This window comes from Habropoda laboriosa, unplaced genomic scaffold (assembly GCF_001263275.1).
Source record: "Habropoda laboriosa isolate 0110345459 unplaced genomic scaffold, ASM126327v1 scaffold72, whole genome shotgun sequence".
In the NCBI taxonomy this organism is placed as follows: Eukaryota; Metazoa; Arthropoda; class Insecta; order Hymenoptera; family Apidae; genus Habropoda; species Habropoda laboriosa.
The window spans coordinates 561624-581787 of record NW_017100188.1 but is presented as its reverse complement, the minus strand read 5'-3'; the positions used below and the strand labels follow the sequence as shown (position 1 = coordinate 581787).

The 20164-nt window shown below is 35.7% G+C and overlaps 3 protein-coding genes across 3 annotated transcripts; 2 read left to right on the top strand and 1 right to left on the bottom strand.

The window, feature by feature from the left end:
* The first annotated feature begins 308 nt into the window (after window positions 1-308).
* LOC108579764 lies at window positions 309-8017 on the top strand. Its single transcript, XM_017943372.1, has 9 exons — window positions 309-428; window positions 1048-1511; window positions 1590-1859; window positions 2079-2230; window positions 4482-4579; window positions 4742-5102; window positions 5172-5383; window positions 5443-5778; window positions 5850-8017. The coding sequence occupies exons 2-9, from the start codon at window positions 1188-1190 to the stop codon at window positions 7253-7255; spliced, it is 3159 nt and encodes a 1052-aa protein (XP_017798861.1). The 5' UTR covers window positions 309-428; window positions 1048-1187; the 3' UTR covers window positions 7256-8017.
* Window positions 8018-8307: 290 nt separating this feature from the next.
* On the top strand, window positions 8308-10910 carry LOC108579777 (large subunit GTPase 1 homolog). Its single transcript, XM_017943384.1, has 4 exons — window positions 8308-8467; window positions 8569-10000; window positions 10077-10398; window positions 10552-10910. The coding sequence occupies exons 1-4, from the start codon at window positions 8366-8368 to the stop codon at window positions 10685-10687; spliced, it is 1992 nt and encodes a 663-aa protein (XP_017798873.1). The 5' UTR covers window positions 8308-8365; the 3' UTR covers window positions 10688-10910.
* Window positions 10911-11002: 92 nt separating this feature from the next.
* On the bottom strand, window positions 11003-12191 carry LOC108579791 (RNA polymerase II subunit A C-terminal domain phosphatase SSU72). Its single transcript, XM_017943401.1, has 4 exons — window positions 12109-12191; window positions 11877-12020; window positions 11427-11685; window positions 11003-11341 (listed from the first exon to the last, which is right to left on the bottom strand). The coding sequence occupies exons 1-4, from the start codon at window positions 12189-12191 to the stop codon at window positions 11240-11242; spliced, it is 588 nt and encodes a 195-aa protein (XP_017798890.1). The 3' UTR covers window positions 11003-11239.
* Window positions 12192-20164: the final 7973 nt, after the last annotated feature.

The following is a 20164-nucleotide window of genomic DNA, read 5'->3' as shown; positions in this document are numbered from 1 at the left end:
AAGGTATAAATATTTTTATATTTTATTTAAAAAATGGCCATTAAGTTAAAGTATTTTCGATCGTTTAGATGTATTAAATGTTTCATCGTAATAATAGTTTATTAAAATATACGTTACAGTAATTTACTAAAACCACCGTCGGAAGTAGATACGAATAAAACGGATGTCATCGCCCAGAAGAGTAATGGCGTCCGTAGCGGACACACAATTCTCTTGCTATTTGCTCGTTGTGTTTAAATTCATATGCTAGAAGTAGAACGCGAAAGTTGTCGATATTTCTGTTGAGTAATGGTCGTTTCAATTTGTATATTTCATTAATTATTTCAAAAACATTTTTATACAATCGGTGGAATTCAGTGGTTGTGTACATTTTAAGGGTTTTACAGTGCAACAGCATCAAAGAAAATTCGTTCGCAATTAATGAGCAGGTTGTTTATTAGTTTTTGCAAACGTGTTTTATTTTACACTATAAAAATTTACAATTTTAATAAATATTGTTAGATTTGTTTTCTTTTTCGTAGAATAATTCTTCTAACCTTCGATAGCCTTTCATTTTCGATAGTAGCAGGTTTTGTACATATTCTCAACTACTAAATATTTGATTGTACAATGATAGTTCAATTAAAGGAAACTTCAAATTTATGATAACATGTAAAACTAAATACGATACAGAATATTTCTATTAAAAAATCAATATTATACTTTCACACATTGAGAAAGTTCATTTTCTGTCTATTTGTATTTAAATGTTGTAGATCTATATTTCGATATAAAATTTTATATTAAAGCAACCGCGGAGTTATTTTTAATTTATTAAAACTGATATAATATTTCTCTCTAACTAGTTTAATAAAGTCTACCATCTTTCAAGTCAGAATTTGAGATGTTTTTCACTTATTAAATAACCCAAATGTGTATTGCATGCCATATGTGAATTTAATAAAAATAATTCGACAATTGTTCAAATATCAATTTAATCAAATTTAAATATTATTGAAATTATTTAATAAAATAGTAATGGAAAATATATTTTATGCTTATTTACAGAATTAATAACTGCAATGAATTCAGCATAGCAACATTAGGGGATACTAAGCAACAAATATGTTTGTCCCTTATTATCCATTTAGATTATATTTTCTTTTGTATATTTAAAGTTATTATAGTGTCCTATAAATTATTTCGTTATGTCTGCAAATACTCAATTTGCAAATCCTCCACCAGCTATAAGTTTACCTAATATGTCAGTGCCACCGCCTGCTACTCCAAATTTATCAGCTCCTCCTCCTAATTTAACTACCATAAACACATCTGGAAGTTACCAGCATCGTTACACTAACCATAGGGATGGAGCACGTGGCTTTTTCAAACCCTTTCGACCTTACCATGCACCTAAGATTGTTGCTGCTGGCCAAGATACATTGCAAGATGAATTTGATGGGAAAAGACTTAGGAAATCTGTTATGCGTAAAACTGTGGACTATAATTCTGCCATTATAAAGAGTTTAGAGGTACGATTCTTAGATTGGGTCATAGAACTTTATAGAATTAATGATAAATGATTCTAATGTTATATATTTTATGTGTAGAATCGAGTATGGCAGAGGGATTATCGGGACAGACGTGCCCTTCATCCAGATGTGATGTATTATCCTGATTTACTTCCACCACCCAGTTATGTCGATAACCCAATAAATGCAGTTACCACAAGATTTGTTAAGACTGCAACAAATAAAATGCGATGTCCCATCTTCTGTATGGCTTGGACACCAGAGGGTAGACGTCTTGTTACCGGTGCATCTAGTGGAGAATTTACCCTGTGGAATGGTCTTACATTTAATTTTGAAACTATTCTGCAGGTATTTTATGTGCTTTAATAACAATTTAACAATAGTTGAATGTGTTGAATTTATTTATTAATATTATTTTAAAGTTTATTATTAATTTGTGATTTTGCAATTCTAATAACATTTTTAATACTTTAGAAACTTAAATATTGAGAACATTGTATTCATTGTAATAAAAAATATATAATGGATTCAGGTACATTAATCAAACAATTATTTCTGTCTGTGCAGGCACATGATAGTCCAGTGAGAACAATGGTATGGTCACACAACGAGAGCTGGATGGTCACAGGAGATCATGCAGGCTATGTGAAGTATTGGCAGAGCAACATGAACAACGTCAAGATGTTTCAGGCGCACAAAGAAGCGATTAGAGGACTCAGGTATACCATCCACCACACTAGTCCTTACGTCTCTTGCGCCACTGTTATCGATGATCCGTCCATCCTTGCTGTAGTTAAGATATTGGACATGACTCTCATTCTCTTCCTTTTCTGGTTTTATAACACTTCTGTTCTGACAATAGTGATTCTTGTATGGGTACACAGGTGATTTCCAGAGTTCTTGATAATGTGTATTTGAAAGATTTCCTGGTATTAGGTGTATGGGAGACATACAAGTTTTGGGGCTTTAAAAAATTCCTGTGATAAAAATTACTTTCTTATATTATGCGGTATTTTTATCCGCATCATTACAAATCGTCGTGAAGGTTGACGCCTTTTTTTATAATGTTTTTTATTGAATTTAATTTTCATAATTAATTATGATATCAACTATCAGGGTTTATATTAGAAGGAAAGATGTGATATAATACTACAAACATTGAGTGATATTATACAAATAGTTAGTTCTTTTTAATAGAGTTAAATATACAATAGATACTCAAAACTTCTAAATTTCTTAAAATATTCTACACCTTCACTGATAACAATAACATTCAAAGTTGATACGCGAGGATAGTGCAAATTTTTCTGCCAAATATATTGTACATGTGTCAATATAAAATTTATCATCTGTATTCATAGAGTCTTGGGGACCTAAGTGAGTCTATATGGTCCATTAGATTATGTTAGTAAGAAGTTATTATTTTACACAGAAAGGTCTGAGGAAGGAGTTAAATGAATCGTTAAAAAATAAAATTAGGTCCTTATGGCTCATAGTTTATGGAGTTTATATGGTCAGGTTGATGGGCAAAAAATGTATACTTTTAGAATGAAGAATAAACAAACACGAAATATATACGGCAATACCTAGTCGAGATTCCCATGGAATTATAATAAAAATAAATATCCTGTGTCCTTCTTTACATCATCCAAGTTTCAATAAAGTTAAATAAATAAATATATAGTTGAATAAATAAATGAATAAATATTGCAGTATCATATTGTTCCGAAAATAAAATATTTTTTCTTCGGTTTGTGTCACTTGTGCCCTTTTGCAGATGAGAGAGAGAGAGAGAGTAACAGAGAGATATAAAATAAAATTCATGTACACTTCGGACATTTTTTTTGTGCAATAAATGTTGAACTTTTAAAAAATATCACTCTTGGTATATCACTCGGTGGTCATGTGGCATCAAAGAGAGATTCTAATTTCACGAGAATGAAACGGTTTGTTGCTTCATCAGCAATGAATTTTGTTTGAGTGCCAGATATGACTGTCGAAGATGGTTTTTTGTTTATTTACAATATTTACACATAGATCTTCCTTTTATTACTGATGTCTGTCTATTCCTTGAAGTGAATTTACAATAGTAATCTACTACGCGCGTATTTAGAATACTATACAATAAATACATTAATAGCTTTGGAAGTTGATTCGAAAATGAAGCTAATTTATGTGTTTTTACGCGTTGTTATACATGTTTTTCACGCATATATCGCTTGCAGTCAAACTCCGGGGACTTCATACATGAAGATCATTAATAATCACATAATAATGGCTTGTTGTGCATTTGATTTTTTATAATTTAAATAACTTTTTAAAAATTATGATCCTTTATGAGTTCATAGGCTGTTTTTAATTATCTTCTACATGATACATTACATTTAGGATTCATCAAGGATGCATGTGTAGACATACAAGTATATAACTTATCAAATGGTACCATTAAAAAGAGAATAAAATTTTTATGATATTCTGTGCCTGTTCTATATACATATAATTATTGCATGTGTAGTATTTATTCAATAAGCAAAATGACGAATCAGTAATAAATGTAAGCTATTATATACTTTGATTTCAATTTTTAATAATCATGTTTTGATGTCATATCATAATAATGTCCGTAAGGTGTACCATAAGTCTTGAATGTTCTATTGGACTCAATAAACTTCATGTCTTATTTCTCCTTCTATTTTCAATATAATTGCACTTGTAAAAGGATATAACTTCAATAAAAGTTAATAAAGCTCAATGTGTAATCAATCTTTTATCATGTTATATTACTATATTAATATCTAATATTTTATACATGTGCTTACATGAAATAATAAATACAAAATATACACATTACATTATAATGCTTATTTCATTGAAAAATTTCTCATTGTGAGCATTTACAAATAAAGAATTGCTTTATAAGTACACAGCAGTGTATTGTTTGAATATAACTTTTGTGTTTTGGGTGGGTAGTTTCAGTCCAACGGATCACAAGCTGGCAACATGCAGTGATGATGGAACTGTTAGAATTTGGGACTTTCTTCGCTGTCACGAAGAACGAATTCTCAGGGGTACATATCACATTTGTGTTCTTAATAATTAATTGATATAAAATTAGAGAAAAATAAATTTTCATTTTATTCTTGATAGATAGGTAATTAAATGTTAAATTAAATATATCAACATTACAACAGAACTTCATTGAGACAGACATTCACATGGTTGTTGTTTAGGTCATGGAGCTGATGTGAAGTGTGTGCACTGGCATCCACAAAAAAGTCTAGTCATCTCTGGAAGCAAAGATAATCAGCAACCAGTCAAGCTGTGGGACCCAAAGACTGGTCAGTCTCTCGCGACTCTTCATGCACACAAGTCAACAGTCATGGATGTTAAATGGAATGAGAACGGAAATTGGTTAGTGACTGCATCGAGGGACCACTTGCTCAAGTTGTTTGATCTTCGAAATTTAAGTCAAGAGGTTCAAACATTTCGTGGTCACAAAAAGGAGGCTTCTAGCGTTGCGTGGCATCCGAGCCACGAGGGTCTATTTTGTAGTGGTGGTAGCGATGGAGCTATTTTGTTCTGGCACGTTGGGTACGTCTTTCGACAATCTTTTTTCATTTTTTAATATTAATTTTTAGTTAAATCATGATTGATTTTTAGAGCCGACAAGGAAGTGGGTGCGATAGAACAAGCTCACGACAGTATCGTCTGGACATTAGCTTGGCATCCGTTAGGACACATTCTGTGTTCTGGTAGTAACGATCATACTTCGAAGTTTTGGACACGAAACAGGCCCGGTGATTTGATGAGAGACAAATATAATCTGAACACTCTACCTGCAGGATCGGCTGGTGTTGACGACCACGAAATTGGTATGAATAATAGAATTAGGAAAATAGAACTGTTTATTACTTTTATGATTTTTTTACAGCCGATGAAGCAGCTGTGATACCTGGTATGGGACCAGAAGACAGAATCAACGCGGATGGCGAACCAGAAGACAAAAGCGGCGGTATTCCAGGCCTGGATTTGGACCATGCTGTAGACGAAGGAAAGAAATTTGCCAACAAAAAGGTTCCATACAGCAAACCAATTCCAAGGAACTTCCAAGCTCAATGGAACGAGATGGAGGCTGAAGATATGGAGCAAGTAGAAGCTTTAAATGCATTTGTGAACCAGTTGATCGAAACCACGCCAGGAGCAGTGCCTCTGAATGAAGTAACACCTAACGGTATTATATTGTACGGGAAAATGATTCCTGTCGAACGTAAGTATCCTCTAATATACAAACGAACAATCTTATACGAGCTTTTACAATTATTTATGATAATGTTACAGCCGGTTCTAAGTTAGCAGAAGCAATCAGTAAAGGAAATGATGCCATAAATAAATTAGTGTTCTCCGGAGAGATAGAGGAGTTGCGCGACGTTGTAGGTCCACCAGACAACATGGACGATTCTGAAGAATTTTTACAAGACGACGGTGAAATAGACTATTCCAAAGTTCCCGATATCGAACTTCCTCCACCTTTACCCAGTTCGAAGTTCGCGCAGAATCCCGAGTTGCTCAAGGCGTTGAATCGAGGTGGTAAGCGGAAATTCGATCAGTTAATCGGCTGGAGCGATGGTGGTGCAAGCGATCGAACATCGAAGATCCACCAACCGGTATTTGGTGGAGTGATGACAGAAGACTCGCAGTCTAGCGATACTGATCTAAGGTACATCGGAACGAAGTCGAATCAGCACTCTAGCGAGAGCAACTCGTTCCATAGTGGTCAAGACGAGGATCTTAGGAAGCTGTCTCACGGTGAGGGCACGAGGAATGTAAATCGTGACGAGGACTTGCGGTTTAATATATCCAGTGGTCCTGGAAGGCCTAGCTCACGTTCAGACTACGATTTGAGGGGTAACTACGCCGATAAAGACTTCAGGAGTTCCCATGTATTCTCCCTAAAGAAGTCTTTAGACAGCGACATCTACGACGACAGAGATCGAGACGGTGGTTCGCGATGGGATGACGAAAAATCGATAAACGATGGTCCCCGGAAAGGGGATGGCGGTTTTTCAGGCAATTTCGATAAGCGTGATATGCCTATGGGTATAGGGTCTGGCATGAGCAACAGCATGGCCCATTTAAGCAACAGCATATCCCACATGTCGAGTCATCATAATATGCAGAATATTAATCCCAATATGCCTCCTCCGATCCCCAGTTTAGTGCCACATCCGAACATGTCCCAGCATCCTATGCAAAATAAACCGTTGCACCCTGGTATGCAAGGAATTGATGGTCCTATGCACATGATGCATCATCCTAACATGCACCCTGGTTTTGGTCCGAATGGACCGCCACCTGGTAACTTTGGACCGAACTTCAGACCACCAAACGGCAACTTCGGACCGAACCAACACTTTCGACCGAGTCCATTGCCCCCATTCGGACCAAATCAAGGACCATTCGGTAATAGTTTTCAAGGTTTGCCGAATTTCCGAGGACCGAATTCTGGTCCGCCAAATTTCGACAGGCCGGGCTTTGGGCCTGGTTTCAGGGGTCAAAACCCCGGTCAAAATCCGCCAAATAGTTTTAACTCTAATTTCGGTAATTTCGGAAATAAGCTTGGACCTAATCGTGGCATGAATCGGGGTCCCAACGACAATAACATGGGAAGAAGCGGGTATAGTAATCGTGGTAGAGGTCGCGACGGTGATCAACCACGGGGCATCCGTGGAAGAGATAATTATTGAAGGATAATTATCACGGGAACGAAAGTGTCTATATGTTGTGTGTACGTTGACAGACTGCCGTTCGTCCTGCACGTGGCAGGTTGTTGTACAGTCGCCGATAAAGGAATTCTACGCGTCAGAACGGTGGTACTCTGTAAAAGCATTGCAGTGTAAAATAACGACCCATATCAGACACGTTGCGAGCCATTTTATACTCTCCGTTGAACAAAAAAAGAAAAAGGAAAACTGGAAGTGGGCGTTAATGCAAGCGTGCTTGGATGAAAGTATATTTTCGTTCTTTTTTTTCTCGAAGGAACTTTATTTGAGGAGAACACAGTGTCCTTTTCCAGGGAAAGCGACTGATTATCCATTAATAGATGGCTAGATTTCTAAATAGTAACGCAAGAGAGATGAAATTGTGTCGGATGCAGGCGCGACCTCTTCTCATCTTGTAATACTTGCGCGCAGATTGTACGAGTGTGATGGAATCGTATAGAGCCGCAGAAATTGTAATATATATATAAGATATAACCAATGACACACCGATATTATTCCGATTAAAAAAAAAAAAAACAGAAAAAAAATTAAAAAAACAACTGTTCACAAGCTGCCTTGCGAAAGAATTTTTTTCTTGTTCCGAATTCGAGAATTGATTGAGCGCGCGGGAAGATAGGGTAGAGAAGCATGTGGAGCATGTTGAACGTTTCGTAATTGTTGCTGGTCGTCGAGAAACTGTGAACCAGAGCAGTTTACCTATCAATTATTAATAAAAATGAAGTAAGACGCAGAATTATTCGATGAAAACTCTGTCCCAGATTTAATTTATAGATATAGGCGCAGGTATATCTTAACTATATATACGTACATATATATATATATAGGTCAAATGTATAATGCATAAATATATATATATATATTTTAATTCTATGTCGAATATTTCACCGTATATCGATTATATTTGAAAATTTCTTTTTTTGAAGCACGATGTGTTATCTACTGCAAATATATCATATCTTTTTTTTTTTGACATTTCGTTCATACCAATCACGTTACGTCCGATGTTTGTTGGCTGTGTTTGGTACTGATTAACCTCGTGTTATGCTCCGTTGACGTAGAATAAAAATTAATACAATGGGCAAAAATGGAAAAAGAGGAAGCGGCAATTTAGGAAAAGCTTTAATCAGGAATCGTTTCGGTCCTTCAAAAAATAGAAAAAATGCAGATTCGTCTATGGTAAGGTAATAGCTGTATTTATAACCTTTTCATTGCAATCCACGTGCAAAGATTCATGCGGTGAACAATCTTTAATATTTTCAAATTGTATCTTTAATTAGCTACATTCCGCTAATTTGAACGATGGTTACGATTGGGGACGTCTTAATCTTCAATCCGTTACGGAAGAAAGTTCTTTTCAAGAGTTTCTTTCCACTGCGGAGTTAGCGGGAACAGAGTTTTACGCTGAAAAATTAAATATCAAATTCGTTAATCCAAATAGCGGTATTGGATTACTTTCGAAAGATGAAAAGGAAAAAATGCTGGAGACACAAAGAAAAAATAAAGCACTTTTAAAAATACCAAGAAGGCCAAAATGGGACAGTTCCACTACAGCTGACGTATTGCAAAGCAATGAAAGAGAAAAATTTTTAGAGTGGAGGCGTTCGCTTTCTGTGTTGCAAGAAGTGGAAGGATTACTGTTGACTCCTTATGAAAGGAATTTAGAGTTTTGGAGACAACTATGGAGAGTAGTGGAACGCAGTGATGTTATTGTACAAATAGTAGATGCAAGGAATCCATTGATCTTTCGTTGTGAGGATTTGGAGGCATATGTTAAAGAAATAGATCCCAAAAAGATGAACATGATTCTGATTAATAAAGCAGATTTCTTAACAGAAGAACAGAGACAAACATGGGCAAAGTATTTTACAGATATTAATTTGAGAGTTGCATTCTTTTCTGCTACATTAGCAGCTGAAAAGCAAAAGATTGAAGACTCTATAGAGGAAGAAAATTCTGAAGGTGAAGAAGATAGCGAAGAAGAGGATAATGATGAAAATAGCAAAAATGATGACAGTGATCAGTCATTGCATAGTTCAGAATATTTTTCAGAAAGTGAATATGAAAGTGCAGATGATGGGAGTAATTTTAACACCAACATGGAATATGTAAATAAAAGTTCTAAAATAGAAAATGAAGAAGAAAAAAATTCTAAAGATAATGAATACAGCTTAGAAGAATTAAAACCTCCAATAGAGGAAATAGATGAACAAATTACAAAGGAGGATGATACAAAGGTGGAAAATTCATCAGAATTATTATCCAGAGATCAATTAGTATCATTTTTTAAAACAGTTTACAAAGGTGAAACATACACAAAAGGGGTTACAACTATTGGATTAGTAGGATATCCAAATGTAGGAAAAAGTTCCACAATTAATGCTCTATTAATGAACAAGAAAGTATCAGTATCTGCAACACCAGGCAAAACAAAGCACTTTCAAACATTGTTCTTGGATAAGGATCTACTTTTATGCGATTGTCCTGGCTTAGTAATGCCTAGTTTTGTTAGTACAAAAGCTGAAATGATTTTAAGTGGAATATTACCAATTGATCAAATGAGGGACCATGTACCTCCAGTTACGTTACTGGGTAGTTTAATACCAAGACATGTTATAGAAGATCTTTATGGTATTATGATACCTCTACCACCAGAAGGAGAAGATCCCGATCGTCCTCCAACAGCGGAAGAAATTTTAAATGCTTATGGATGTATGTATTCGTGTTCATATATTCTTTAGAAAAGCACGCAATAATTTATACGATTTTTAATTTTGCTCTGTTATAGATAATAGAGGTTTCATGACACAGAATGGGCAACCAGATAATGCACGGTCAGCTCGATACCTTTTAAAAGATTACGTAAATGGTAGATTGTTATATTGTGTTGCACCACCAACATTAGAACAAGAGAAGTTTCATATATTCCCTTTGCGGAGAAGAATTGTTTCTATAAATAAACATATACCAGCCAGAACTATTCGCGCCAATAGAGGAAGTAAAGTCACGTCCGAGGACGTGGACAAAGTATTTTTTCAAAACAATTCTCCAAATGTACATGTAAAGGGAGTGATTGGGAAAATGCACGGTTTGTCCCGTTCTGGTTCTAAGTATGTTAACATTATTGTATATTTATTGTTTCATAAAGTCATTCTTGTATAATTATTGACAGTAATCGTTCGTATATAATAATAAGTAATGGAGCGTGTATACGAATTTCGTCTCGATGATGTTTTATAATTATTGTAATTTTTGCCTTTCAGCATTGCAGGATCGGTGAATGGTTCCACACAGAGTTTGTTGCTTGAAGAGAAACCGTGGAAAAAAATCAATAAACATTCAAATAAAAACAAACGCGAGAAAACAAGAAGATTATACGCCCATCTTGATCAACATTAATTTCACGAATATGTATTACTGTATCGTATGAATTGAAGGCCTTTTCACTATATAACAGCGGATCGTATTTTGTAATATACAAATCTCTGAGTTTATAAACGCACCAGAGACTCATATCGATTCTACGTACCATAAATACATTCTAACAATAAAATACATACACATATAAGAATAGTTCACTGTTGTACTTATATGCGTATATATTATAAAATTAAAATTTTCATAATTTATATCCTTTGTTTTGTTTAATCATTCCTAACTCCTCTGATACTAACGTTTCTGAGTCACTCAACGAGAACAACGATCTTGCTTGTGTCTTGCCATGAATTACATATGTAGTGTGAACGTAACGGCAGATCTCTGAAACATATCCCGTAGAAAGCAGTAATTCATTAAACAGGAAGCACGGACCGAATTCCTTTTTGTTGTTAGCGGAATTCGTTCCACATAATCTGACTCAGAGAATGTGGTGGTATATTTATGGTATATAATTTAGTCTGCTTTATAAGTTAAGTCGTTGATGAACACCAGGTTCTTGATACATTACAGTCTTCAATAGAAAAGCACTGTGTGCAAGATAGTTCTTGCAAACTTTGATTCAAATTCGTGAAGTAATTCATCTATATCATTGTCTAAATCCTTGCTATTGGCCAGCTGTAACAATATATATTTCGTTTAACAGGACAGTTATAAATGCAGTATACAAGAAAGTATAATCTTAAATGAATGTAGAAATTACCACAGTGACTAATTCACAAATGAGGAACGATCCAACCGTGGCTTCTTCATGATTATCCTGAATGTCAATATTAATCAAATGCACAGGCTGATTATCCCTTTGAGTTTTATATTCCATGCATTCAATTACTTGATCATACACACGTTCTTCACAAGTGATTAAAATATCAAATTTGTCCTTGGATAATTGAAACCGTTCTGGCTTAGGTTTTATTCTACGGTTTCTGTCTAACATGTGCAATAAACCATTTTGAGTATAGCTAGTGTTACGGTTAAGGAATTCGAGTTTCAATTATTTTATAATCTTTATTGTAATCATTAAAAAGGTAATAATGTAATGAAACAATTAATAAGAAATATTTATCTTGTCGCAAAGTTAATAGACTTCTATGGCTCTGTTCTGCAAAAAGAAAAGAAAAACATTTATTTATTTTTTTAATAAGTAGGATACTATTGCTTGTCTTTCGAAAAAAGATCATTGTAGATTTCTTCATACGAAGTTCCAAAGTCATATACATTAGGACGATCAGGGGCATTTCCAGGAAGCTTAACCTTATCTCCAGTTCCAAAGGATTTTACATTGAAGCCCTTTTTACTGAAAAACAAGAATATAAATTTTATTCAAGATTATCGTCTAGAATAACCAGGCAGTTTACAATCTGATTGCTGGTGGGTTCAATTACCTCAAGAAAGCATGTGCTTCCATGCTTCTATTCATATTACTAGAACATATTACAGCTACGCTGATAGAGTTCGACCCTGACATTGTACCGAATAATTTAACAATTAAAAAAAAAAGTGCTGATATAAAAAAGCGTAGTGTCACTTAACCTTAAGGGTTGTTACGCTGTCTGTCACATCCGGTACATCTGTTAACGCTACATAAAATTTAATACAGAACGCGTTGTTTGTTAGAATGTTTCAGTATAAATATAGGACTCGAATCGTTCGTCGCAGAAGAGTCTGAAAATATCGCCTGATTAAAATATTTACAGCGCGTTCTGCACTTATCGCCTTCTCATAGTAAAATTCGTAATGAGAATTTCCTCTACTCTCTTTTGCTTGGCAGTTTATCGTTGAACAGTGACATCTGCGCTAAAACGAGAAACTCAAGCCTGTGCTCAAGCGTCGTGAGCATCGACAGTCAGTAACGCAACATACGGTTCGTCGGTGCGTTTCTTGGTAAATGGTAATTTTTATCGACCAACGTTTGTGACGTCACAAAGAAACGTCAAACCCGCCAGTTTGACGACTCAAGGAAATTTACACGAATCTAAGGTAAGATTATCCTGCCAAATATTAATATTTCATGGCATCTAAAAAAGTCCTTTATACAAGCTGTATACGAAGTTATTTCTTATGGTATATAACCTAGTTTATCAATGTACAATGTAGAGTATTAGAAGTGAGTTGACGTTCAAGTTAGTTAAGCCTGATATTTACATACGTAGACACGTTCATTCAGTTAATGTATATGATGGTTAATAGATCGTTAATATATCGAAATTGTTGGAAAATGATGGAATATATGGGAGGGAGGGATATTTTGAAAGGGACGATCTCTATAGTCATCGTGTTAAGGTCAGCCTTAATATTTTCCTTTTACGTAGGTTCACGAAACGCGAGACGTCACTTGTAAACAGCTGCCAAGGAGAAAAGTGCGTGTGTGTGTGAAAGAAGACGAAGCAGGAGCAAGTGAATTTTTTTTGGACATTTTTGACCGCGGAACCTGTCTGAGGAGTTTCAAGACAGCGATGCGGTGAGCCAAAAATCAATTAATAAAACAGTAATTATTCGTATAAAAATGTCATCTGTGATATAATTTTACGTCATTACACACACATGCACGCAAACTCGTTTTATCCCGCCTTGATGCGCGCGCAATTATCTTCGATTTATTATCGATTCAAATAGATATTATAATTCTCAAAATGGAGAATTCCGTAGGTTGAAATTTATAATCTACTAATAATTGTTGAATTTTTCATTCAATAAGAGAAAAATAAATATGAGTGAGAAAAGGACAAATAGTCCTGGAGAGTAAGAGTGTCGAACAGATTCACTGTTGTTAAGTTACACAATATCCTACAGCCGTGGATTCATTGCAAAATTGCGTAATAACAAGCGGCGTCGAAAATGAGAACTGCAGGTTTCACGGTTCAAATTAAGACGGAGCTCCTGTCTCGATCTCGACGAGACTTTAATTTCGTGATCGACCGAGCCTTCGATCTCCATTAACTCTCCTTCCAGTCGAATTTCTTTCTATTTACCAACCGCTTAGAGGTTTCGTTTATTTACTTAGGAACAATTAGAGGATCGTTGCTTTCGTCAAGAAATTTCAAGGCTTGTTTTCATTTCCAATAATTTAAGAAAATGAATTTTCTTTCGTTAAAATATTAAAATATTTAAATTAAAACTTCACAAATTCAACTCTTTTCAAATTCAAATTTTCAAATTCAACTCTTTTCAAACTCAAATTTTCAAATTCATGAAAATGAAAATTTTGAATTTTCATGCCTCGAAACGTTAGTTGCATCTCTCGAATGTTCACAAATTGCTTCTTATCAAGGTGCATACATTGTTAGTTCGCTAATTCGCCGATTGAATACGAATCGCAGCGAGAAATTGTCCTTTTAAGAAGCGTCAATTGTTGCGACACAGAAACGGTCTTCAATTTGCATCCGCCTTTAGATTCGTTTCTTCACCGGCCGGCTAGGCTGTCCATCTCGTTGATTGCTGCAACTCTTTTCGTCGTTCGCGTCGTTGGGCAAACTGATCGACGATTGACGAAACCAATTTAGATCCGCGACTCGTCTCTTTGTATCGTTTGTAATGGCCCTCGTTACTCGTACAGTTTGTGCCTTTGCCGTGAAAGAGGCTCGAGATGTGATTCGAATAAAGCAGATTTCGAAAACAATCTCTTTGCACCTTAATTTTAGCTCAATTCAGATAAAACTTAAAATAACATGAAATGTTTCGGAGTAAAATTCAAGTTCTCAATGTTGCCGTGAAATTAAAGAAACTTTTTCATTGTAATTTCTAAACAAAATTACGTATACTTTTGAAAATTAATTTTTCATTAACTAGACGAAATACTTTCGAAACAAAAGATGTTACATTAAAATGAAATCAAATTTTGATTGTAAATTTTAAACAACATTACGTACATTTTTGAAGGTTAATTATCATTTTCTAAATGAAACGTTCCTCGTTCTGTAACTAATATGTTCACAGTGAATGACTATTACTGTTAAGAGTGTTAGAACATTTTGTACAAATGAATACTAATGCTCCTTTGTCTCTGATAAAGACGACATTAATGGTTGTCAGAAGAAGCACAATGTCGACACGCTAGGAATTTTACAAAGACGCCAGTCATGAATTTAAATTGAAAGAAACCCGCGATTGAAACAAAAGAATACACACTTTTCTTGAGTAACTATCAAAACCACATATGTCACTTTTATCACCGAGTGAAATGCAATCATCGAGAATTAAAACGAAATTTCTTCGATAAATTGAACATCTACACTGTATATAGAAATTCCAGTTAACGGCAAAATTGCAAAAACGAAAAATTCTTACGTTCTAGTTATTCTCTCTTTAAAAATATTAAATTTGCACAAAAAGTTCGGTTCGTTATTTCCTCGTTGTGTTCATCCTTTTTGCTCAAGGTTAACGTGCAAGTAAAAAATTTGCAGGTGAAGGTTATGGATTGCGTTCGTGATGTAAGAATGATGTAACTAGAAGAGAGTGCTCCAAGAGTGGAATTTTAAACTTTTTTTTCTCGAGTGAGAGATAAATAACTACCGTTTTAAGCAGCTTGAACTGGTGTGGCAACAATTCGATCACCTTGAACTCGCTCGATCCCTTTTCAGATCATTTCCAATTCGCACGGTTCCTCTGAAATTAGTTTAAAATCGCTCGAACCCACTTCAGTCAGCTTTGATAATTCATGGTTCCGGTCGGAATTGCTTGAAATCGCACGGTTCCAATTCATTTGCTCCTGGTTTGATCCGCTTCAACACGCTTCATTCCACTCTGATCAGCTCAAATTAATTCGAATTGATTCATCTTCGAATGATTCATCGTTAATTAACTCTAATGTAAGTACTTCATTTCGTTCCAATTAAGTCCTAAATTGTGTGGTTCAGGTTCGATTAATTTCTGATTGGTGCCACTCTGATCAGCTTGAAATCTCCAAGATTTACTTCTAATAACTCTGATACGCTTGATTCCGCACAAATTGACGAATTTCCTTAAGACCTTTTCAACTTTCGTCTCTTGCAATTCTTACAATTCTTCTCTGGTTTCGATTAACTACAATCCTCTTTAATGTTCCTCTAATCTACCTCGTTGTTGATGAATTCCCTCAGAAACTTTTCAACCTTCATCTCTTGCAATTCTTTCAATTCTTCTTCCACTTCTTCCATTATTCTCCAGCTTCAAATAACTAAAATTCTCAAATTTCCCTCTAATCCACTTCAACATCGATGAATTCCCTCAGAAACTTTTCAACCTTCATCTCTTGCAATTCTTTCAATTCTTCTTCCACTTCTTCCATTTCTTCCATTATTCTCCAGCTCCAAATAATTAAAATTCTCAAATTTCCCTCTAATCCACTTCAACATCGATGAATTCCCTCAGAAACTTTTTAACCTTCGTCTCTTGCAATTCTTTCAATTCTTCTTCCACTTCTTTCATTTCTTCCATTATTCTTCAGCTCCAAATAACTAAAATTCTCAAATTTCCCTCTAATCCACTTCAACATCGATGAATTCCCTCAGAAACTTTTTAACCTTCGTCTCTTGCAATTCTTTCAATTCTTCTTCCACTTCTTCCATTTCTTCCATTATTCTCCAGCTCCAAATAACTAAAATTCTCAAATTTCCCTCTAATCTACTTCAACATCGATGAATTCCCTCAGAAACTTTTTAACCTTCATCTCTTGCAATTCTTTCAATTCTTCTTCCACTTCTTCCATTATTCTCCAGCTCCAAATAACTAAAATTCTCAAATTTCCCTCTAATCCACTTCAACATCGATGAATTCCCTCAGAAACTTTTCAACTTTCGTCTCTTGCAATTCTTTCAATTCCTGTTCCACCTTTTCCATTCTTCTCCAGCTTCAATTAACAAGAATACACTCTAATTTCTTTCTAATCCACTTCAACGTCGATGAATTCCCTCAGAACCTTTCCACATATTTTTAAATTCTTACAATTTCTCCTGCACACCTTTTACACGAAGTCCACTCTATTAATAAACAAATCCTGCAGCCTTCGTTGCGTCTTATCATTCCATCGTGGAGAGGAAACGGCGTCACCTCGTTCCCGTGCATTATTACCTAGCGCACGTTGCCCGTCGACGCGGTTATCGCGTATCCTTGTCAATTATTCCGCGTGTGTACGCAAAGACGGATGTCCTTTAACTTATGGATATTGATGAGGGACGTTCCAGTAGCGTGAGCCATCCCGTCGTCTGCATAAAATGGCCGCCAGGACGTCATACGCGACGTTGCAGCCACCTGTTAAATTATCGTATGAATTATGGGCCAGCTCACTGCACGAATATCAATCGTTTCAACCTAAGTATTATACCTACGTTCAACAGCCTCGTGTCTCTCTCTTCCTCTTCTTTTTTTCACCTTCTTTTCGTTTTTTTCTTTAACACGGTGCGGCCAAGTATGGTGTAATAGCATTTGCGAAACAACTCTGTCACGCAACTCGATCGCGCGTCTTGACGTTGCAGAAAAATCCTTCACATGATTTCGAGATACTTGAATTACTGGCCGCTGACAATTAGGCTCTTCGAATGGCCGGCTGCCAACGTTTCGAAGAAACTCGCCTTGGACGAGACGCAGCGCCGCTTTTAATCAGTTTCATCTAAAGGGTATCCATTGTAATGCGTTTACACGTCGCGATTCCAATGTTCTTGGACTGATTTCCTTATCGAGACGTTGGCACTGCCTGTTCTCGGTGAATAATTGAAATAGCGGGTACAGTACCCAAGAGTTGGTGAATTATTGGGAGTTTCGTGGAATAAATGGAAAATGAAATGGAAAATTGCGACCTTCTGTATTAAAATAACGTCTTTCTTTTTCAGTTAGTTCTATAGAGTTGTATGAAGGGTTGAAGGGTTAGACATTTCGTTGGACCTTCGCAGACGAAACGATTCGTTTGAATGTTGGGAATCGAGCCGACAGATCTTCGATGTTCGCATACCGATCGAGGACAAATCGTGATGCGAATCGAATAGTTCACTTAACGATATTTACTGGCTGGTTTCACGCTTTCACGTGATACGAGTGGGCATCTTTCGATCGAACGGAGAATAAGGCGCGTTTCTTGGCGCGGAACTCGCGAGAACCTCGCAGCTCACCACCGCCAACTTCCGCCACTTTCATCGCGTGTGCCGGATGAACGCGCGCCTCCAACGACCCTGGCGTTGTGGAAATGCTCGCCTAATGAATTCTGTTCTGCCTGAAACTCATCTTTCTGCGCGTTGTATAATACGTGCACTTGTGACGGTATTTTTTAAAAATTTGTATCTGGATTCTCTTTTCTGTGCTTGTGAATATTTAAAAAAAAAGAATTTATTTCTGGATTCTCTTATCTACACTTGTGAATATTTTTAAGAATCTTTTCTGTAGATTCTCTTTCCTACACTTGTCAATTACTTAAAAAAAATTTATTTCTGAATTTTCTTTCCTGCACTCGAAATTTGAAATTTTAATTTCAAAAATTTGAATTTAAGAAGAATTTACTTTTGGATTCTCTTTTCTACACTTGAGAATATTTTTAAAACAATTTATTTCTCAATTTTCTTTTCTGCATGTGAAATTTGAAATTTAAATTTAAAAAAAGTTCATCTTTCGATTCCCTTTTCTGCATTTGAGGATATTTAAAAATATTTCTTTCTGGATTATCTTCTCTGCGTTTGAGGATATTTAAAAAGAATTTCATAATCGCTGATAGTCCATAGCGTTCAAGTGATAAACGATGTAAGTGTCAAAATTAGCAAACACATGTTTCCTTCTTTATACTGAAAATCTTCACTTCTGGTGGTTTTTGCTCTATGTCGTTTACCGTTTCAATCCTTCAATTGTTAGACGCAGTAAGACACGCTTGAAAGATGATAAACGGCGTGAAAAAGAAAGAGGAAAGAAAAAAATGACGGTCACGAGTTCAGGAAGTTCGTCTATGTACACGCGACATTCACAACCTTGATAGGGCATTGCCCCAGCATCTCGCAGAGACAGACGAGAACGTGCCTCGCTGGATCTCCAGGAGTCAAGAGAATTCTCGGCCTAGAAAGTGGAAAAATATCGTTTACAACGCGATACACGCGTCGTTGTAAACGTTCCTCGTCGCCTCTATCGAAATTTCCATCGACATTCACGCGGTGTCTAGCAGCTAGTGTCTCTTTCGCAGCTGAGAAGATAATAAAGATCTGTACAACGATATACACGACACGTGTATGATGTAACAGCGAGCGGTGATACGTTGTTAATTGAAAGCGAAGCTTTTCTTTCGATTTTCTTTTCATCTGAACGAGTGATAAGGTTTCTAATGCGAATTAGAATTTACGTAGGAATTTCGAACTTTTTTTTAAAACTTCTTTATTGTAATACTGTGCCGAACACTTGATACTTTTGAAATTCTTGCGTAGGAAAGAATTGAGTCTCTCCTGGTTTTTCAGAGCCACCAGGTATATCAACAACTGGTTCTTTAAGAGGACACTTTGGAGAACACTCGACATTTTTGGAATTCTCGTGCAAGAAAATTTAAGTCTCTCCTGGTTTTTCAGAGTCACCCTGTATATCAATAATTTGGTTCTACAAAATGGTGTGTTTTAGTAATCCTCAATTTTCCTAGTCCTTAGATGCCAGAATGAACGCACTTTCTCGAATTCTTTCATAAAAATTTCAAATACCTAAATTCAGTGAAATTTGTTTTTCTTTTTTAGAGATATTGACTTCGAAACGAAAGTCAAGGAAAAATTGCTCAGATTTCAAAAAGATTTCGATAATTTCAAATTCTAATATTATTATTTCTCGCAGCAAGTGTATCAAACGAATATTCTAAAAATCGAATTCTGTCCTTTATTTTTCTACAGATAGAAATGCTCACCATTTCATTTCATTTTCAAACACACTGTTTGCTACTTCGTTTGATCGATAACATCAGAAATCTCACGATAATATTTCATCGACTAGCAACTCTCCAAGTAACGAACAGAAAATTACTTTAGAATGTTCATTCCGTTAGAATGTTCTATTCGTTCGTATACAGCTTCTTCCCACAAATAGCTGTACGGGATTATCGGAAGCAGAAAACGATTCTCCGATTCTCTGCACCCGCGGTCCTTATCTCCTCGTTCTGCTATCTCTTTAACCAGTCACGAGACAGTTGTATGCTTCGAAGGAAGCGTGGAAGAAAGTCTAAAAATATTAGAAGGGAGATGATTGCCACGGAGAAGATGGACAAGTCAGGAAGCGTTAAACCGATGCTCCGGCGTATTGCTTTCTCTGAAAGACCTTTCCTCGACGCGTGAAAGCGAGGACTGCCCTTAGAATTCCTTTCTTGTCGCTCTCGATTTCGATCATCGAGTTCTGTCGTCGACGCATTAACAAAGATATACTCTATTGATGATTATCGTGACTTAGTTATGATAATGTTTAAAAAATTAGTACTTTAGTATATTTAATATTTGAAAATTAATATTTTATTATTTTATT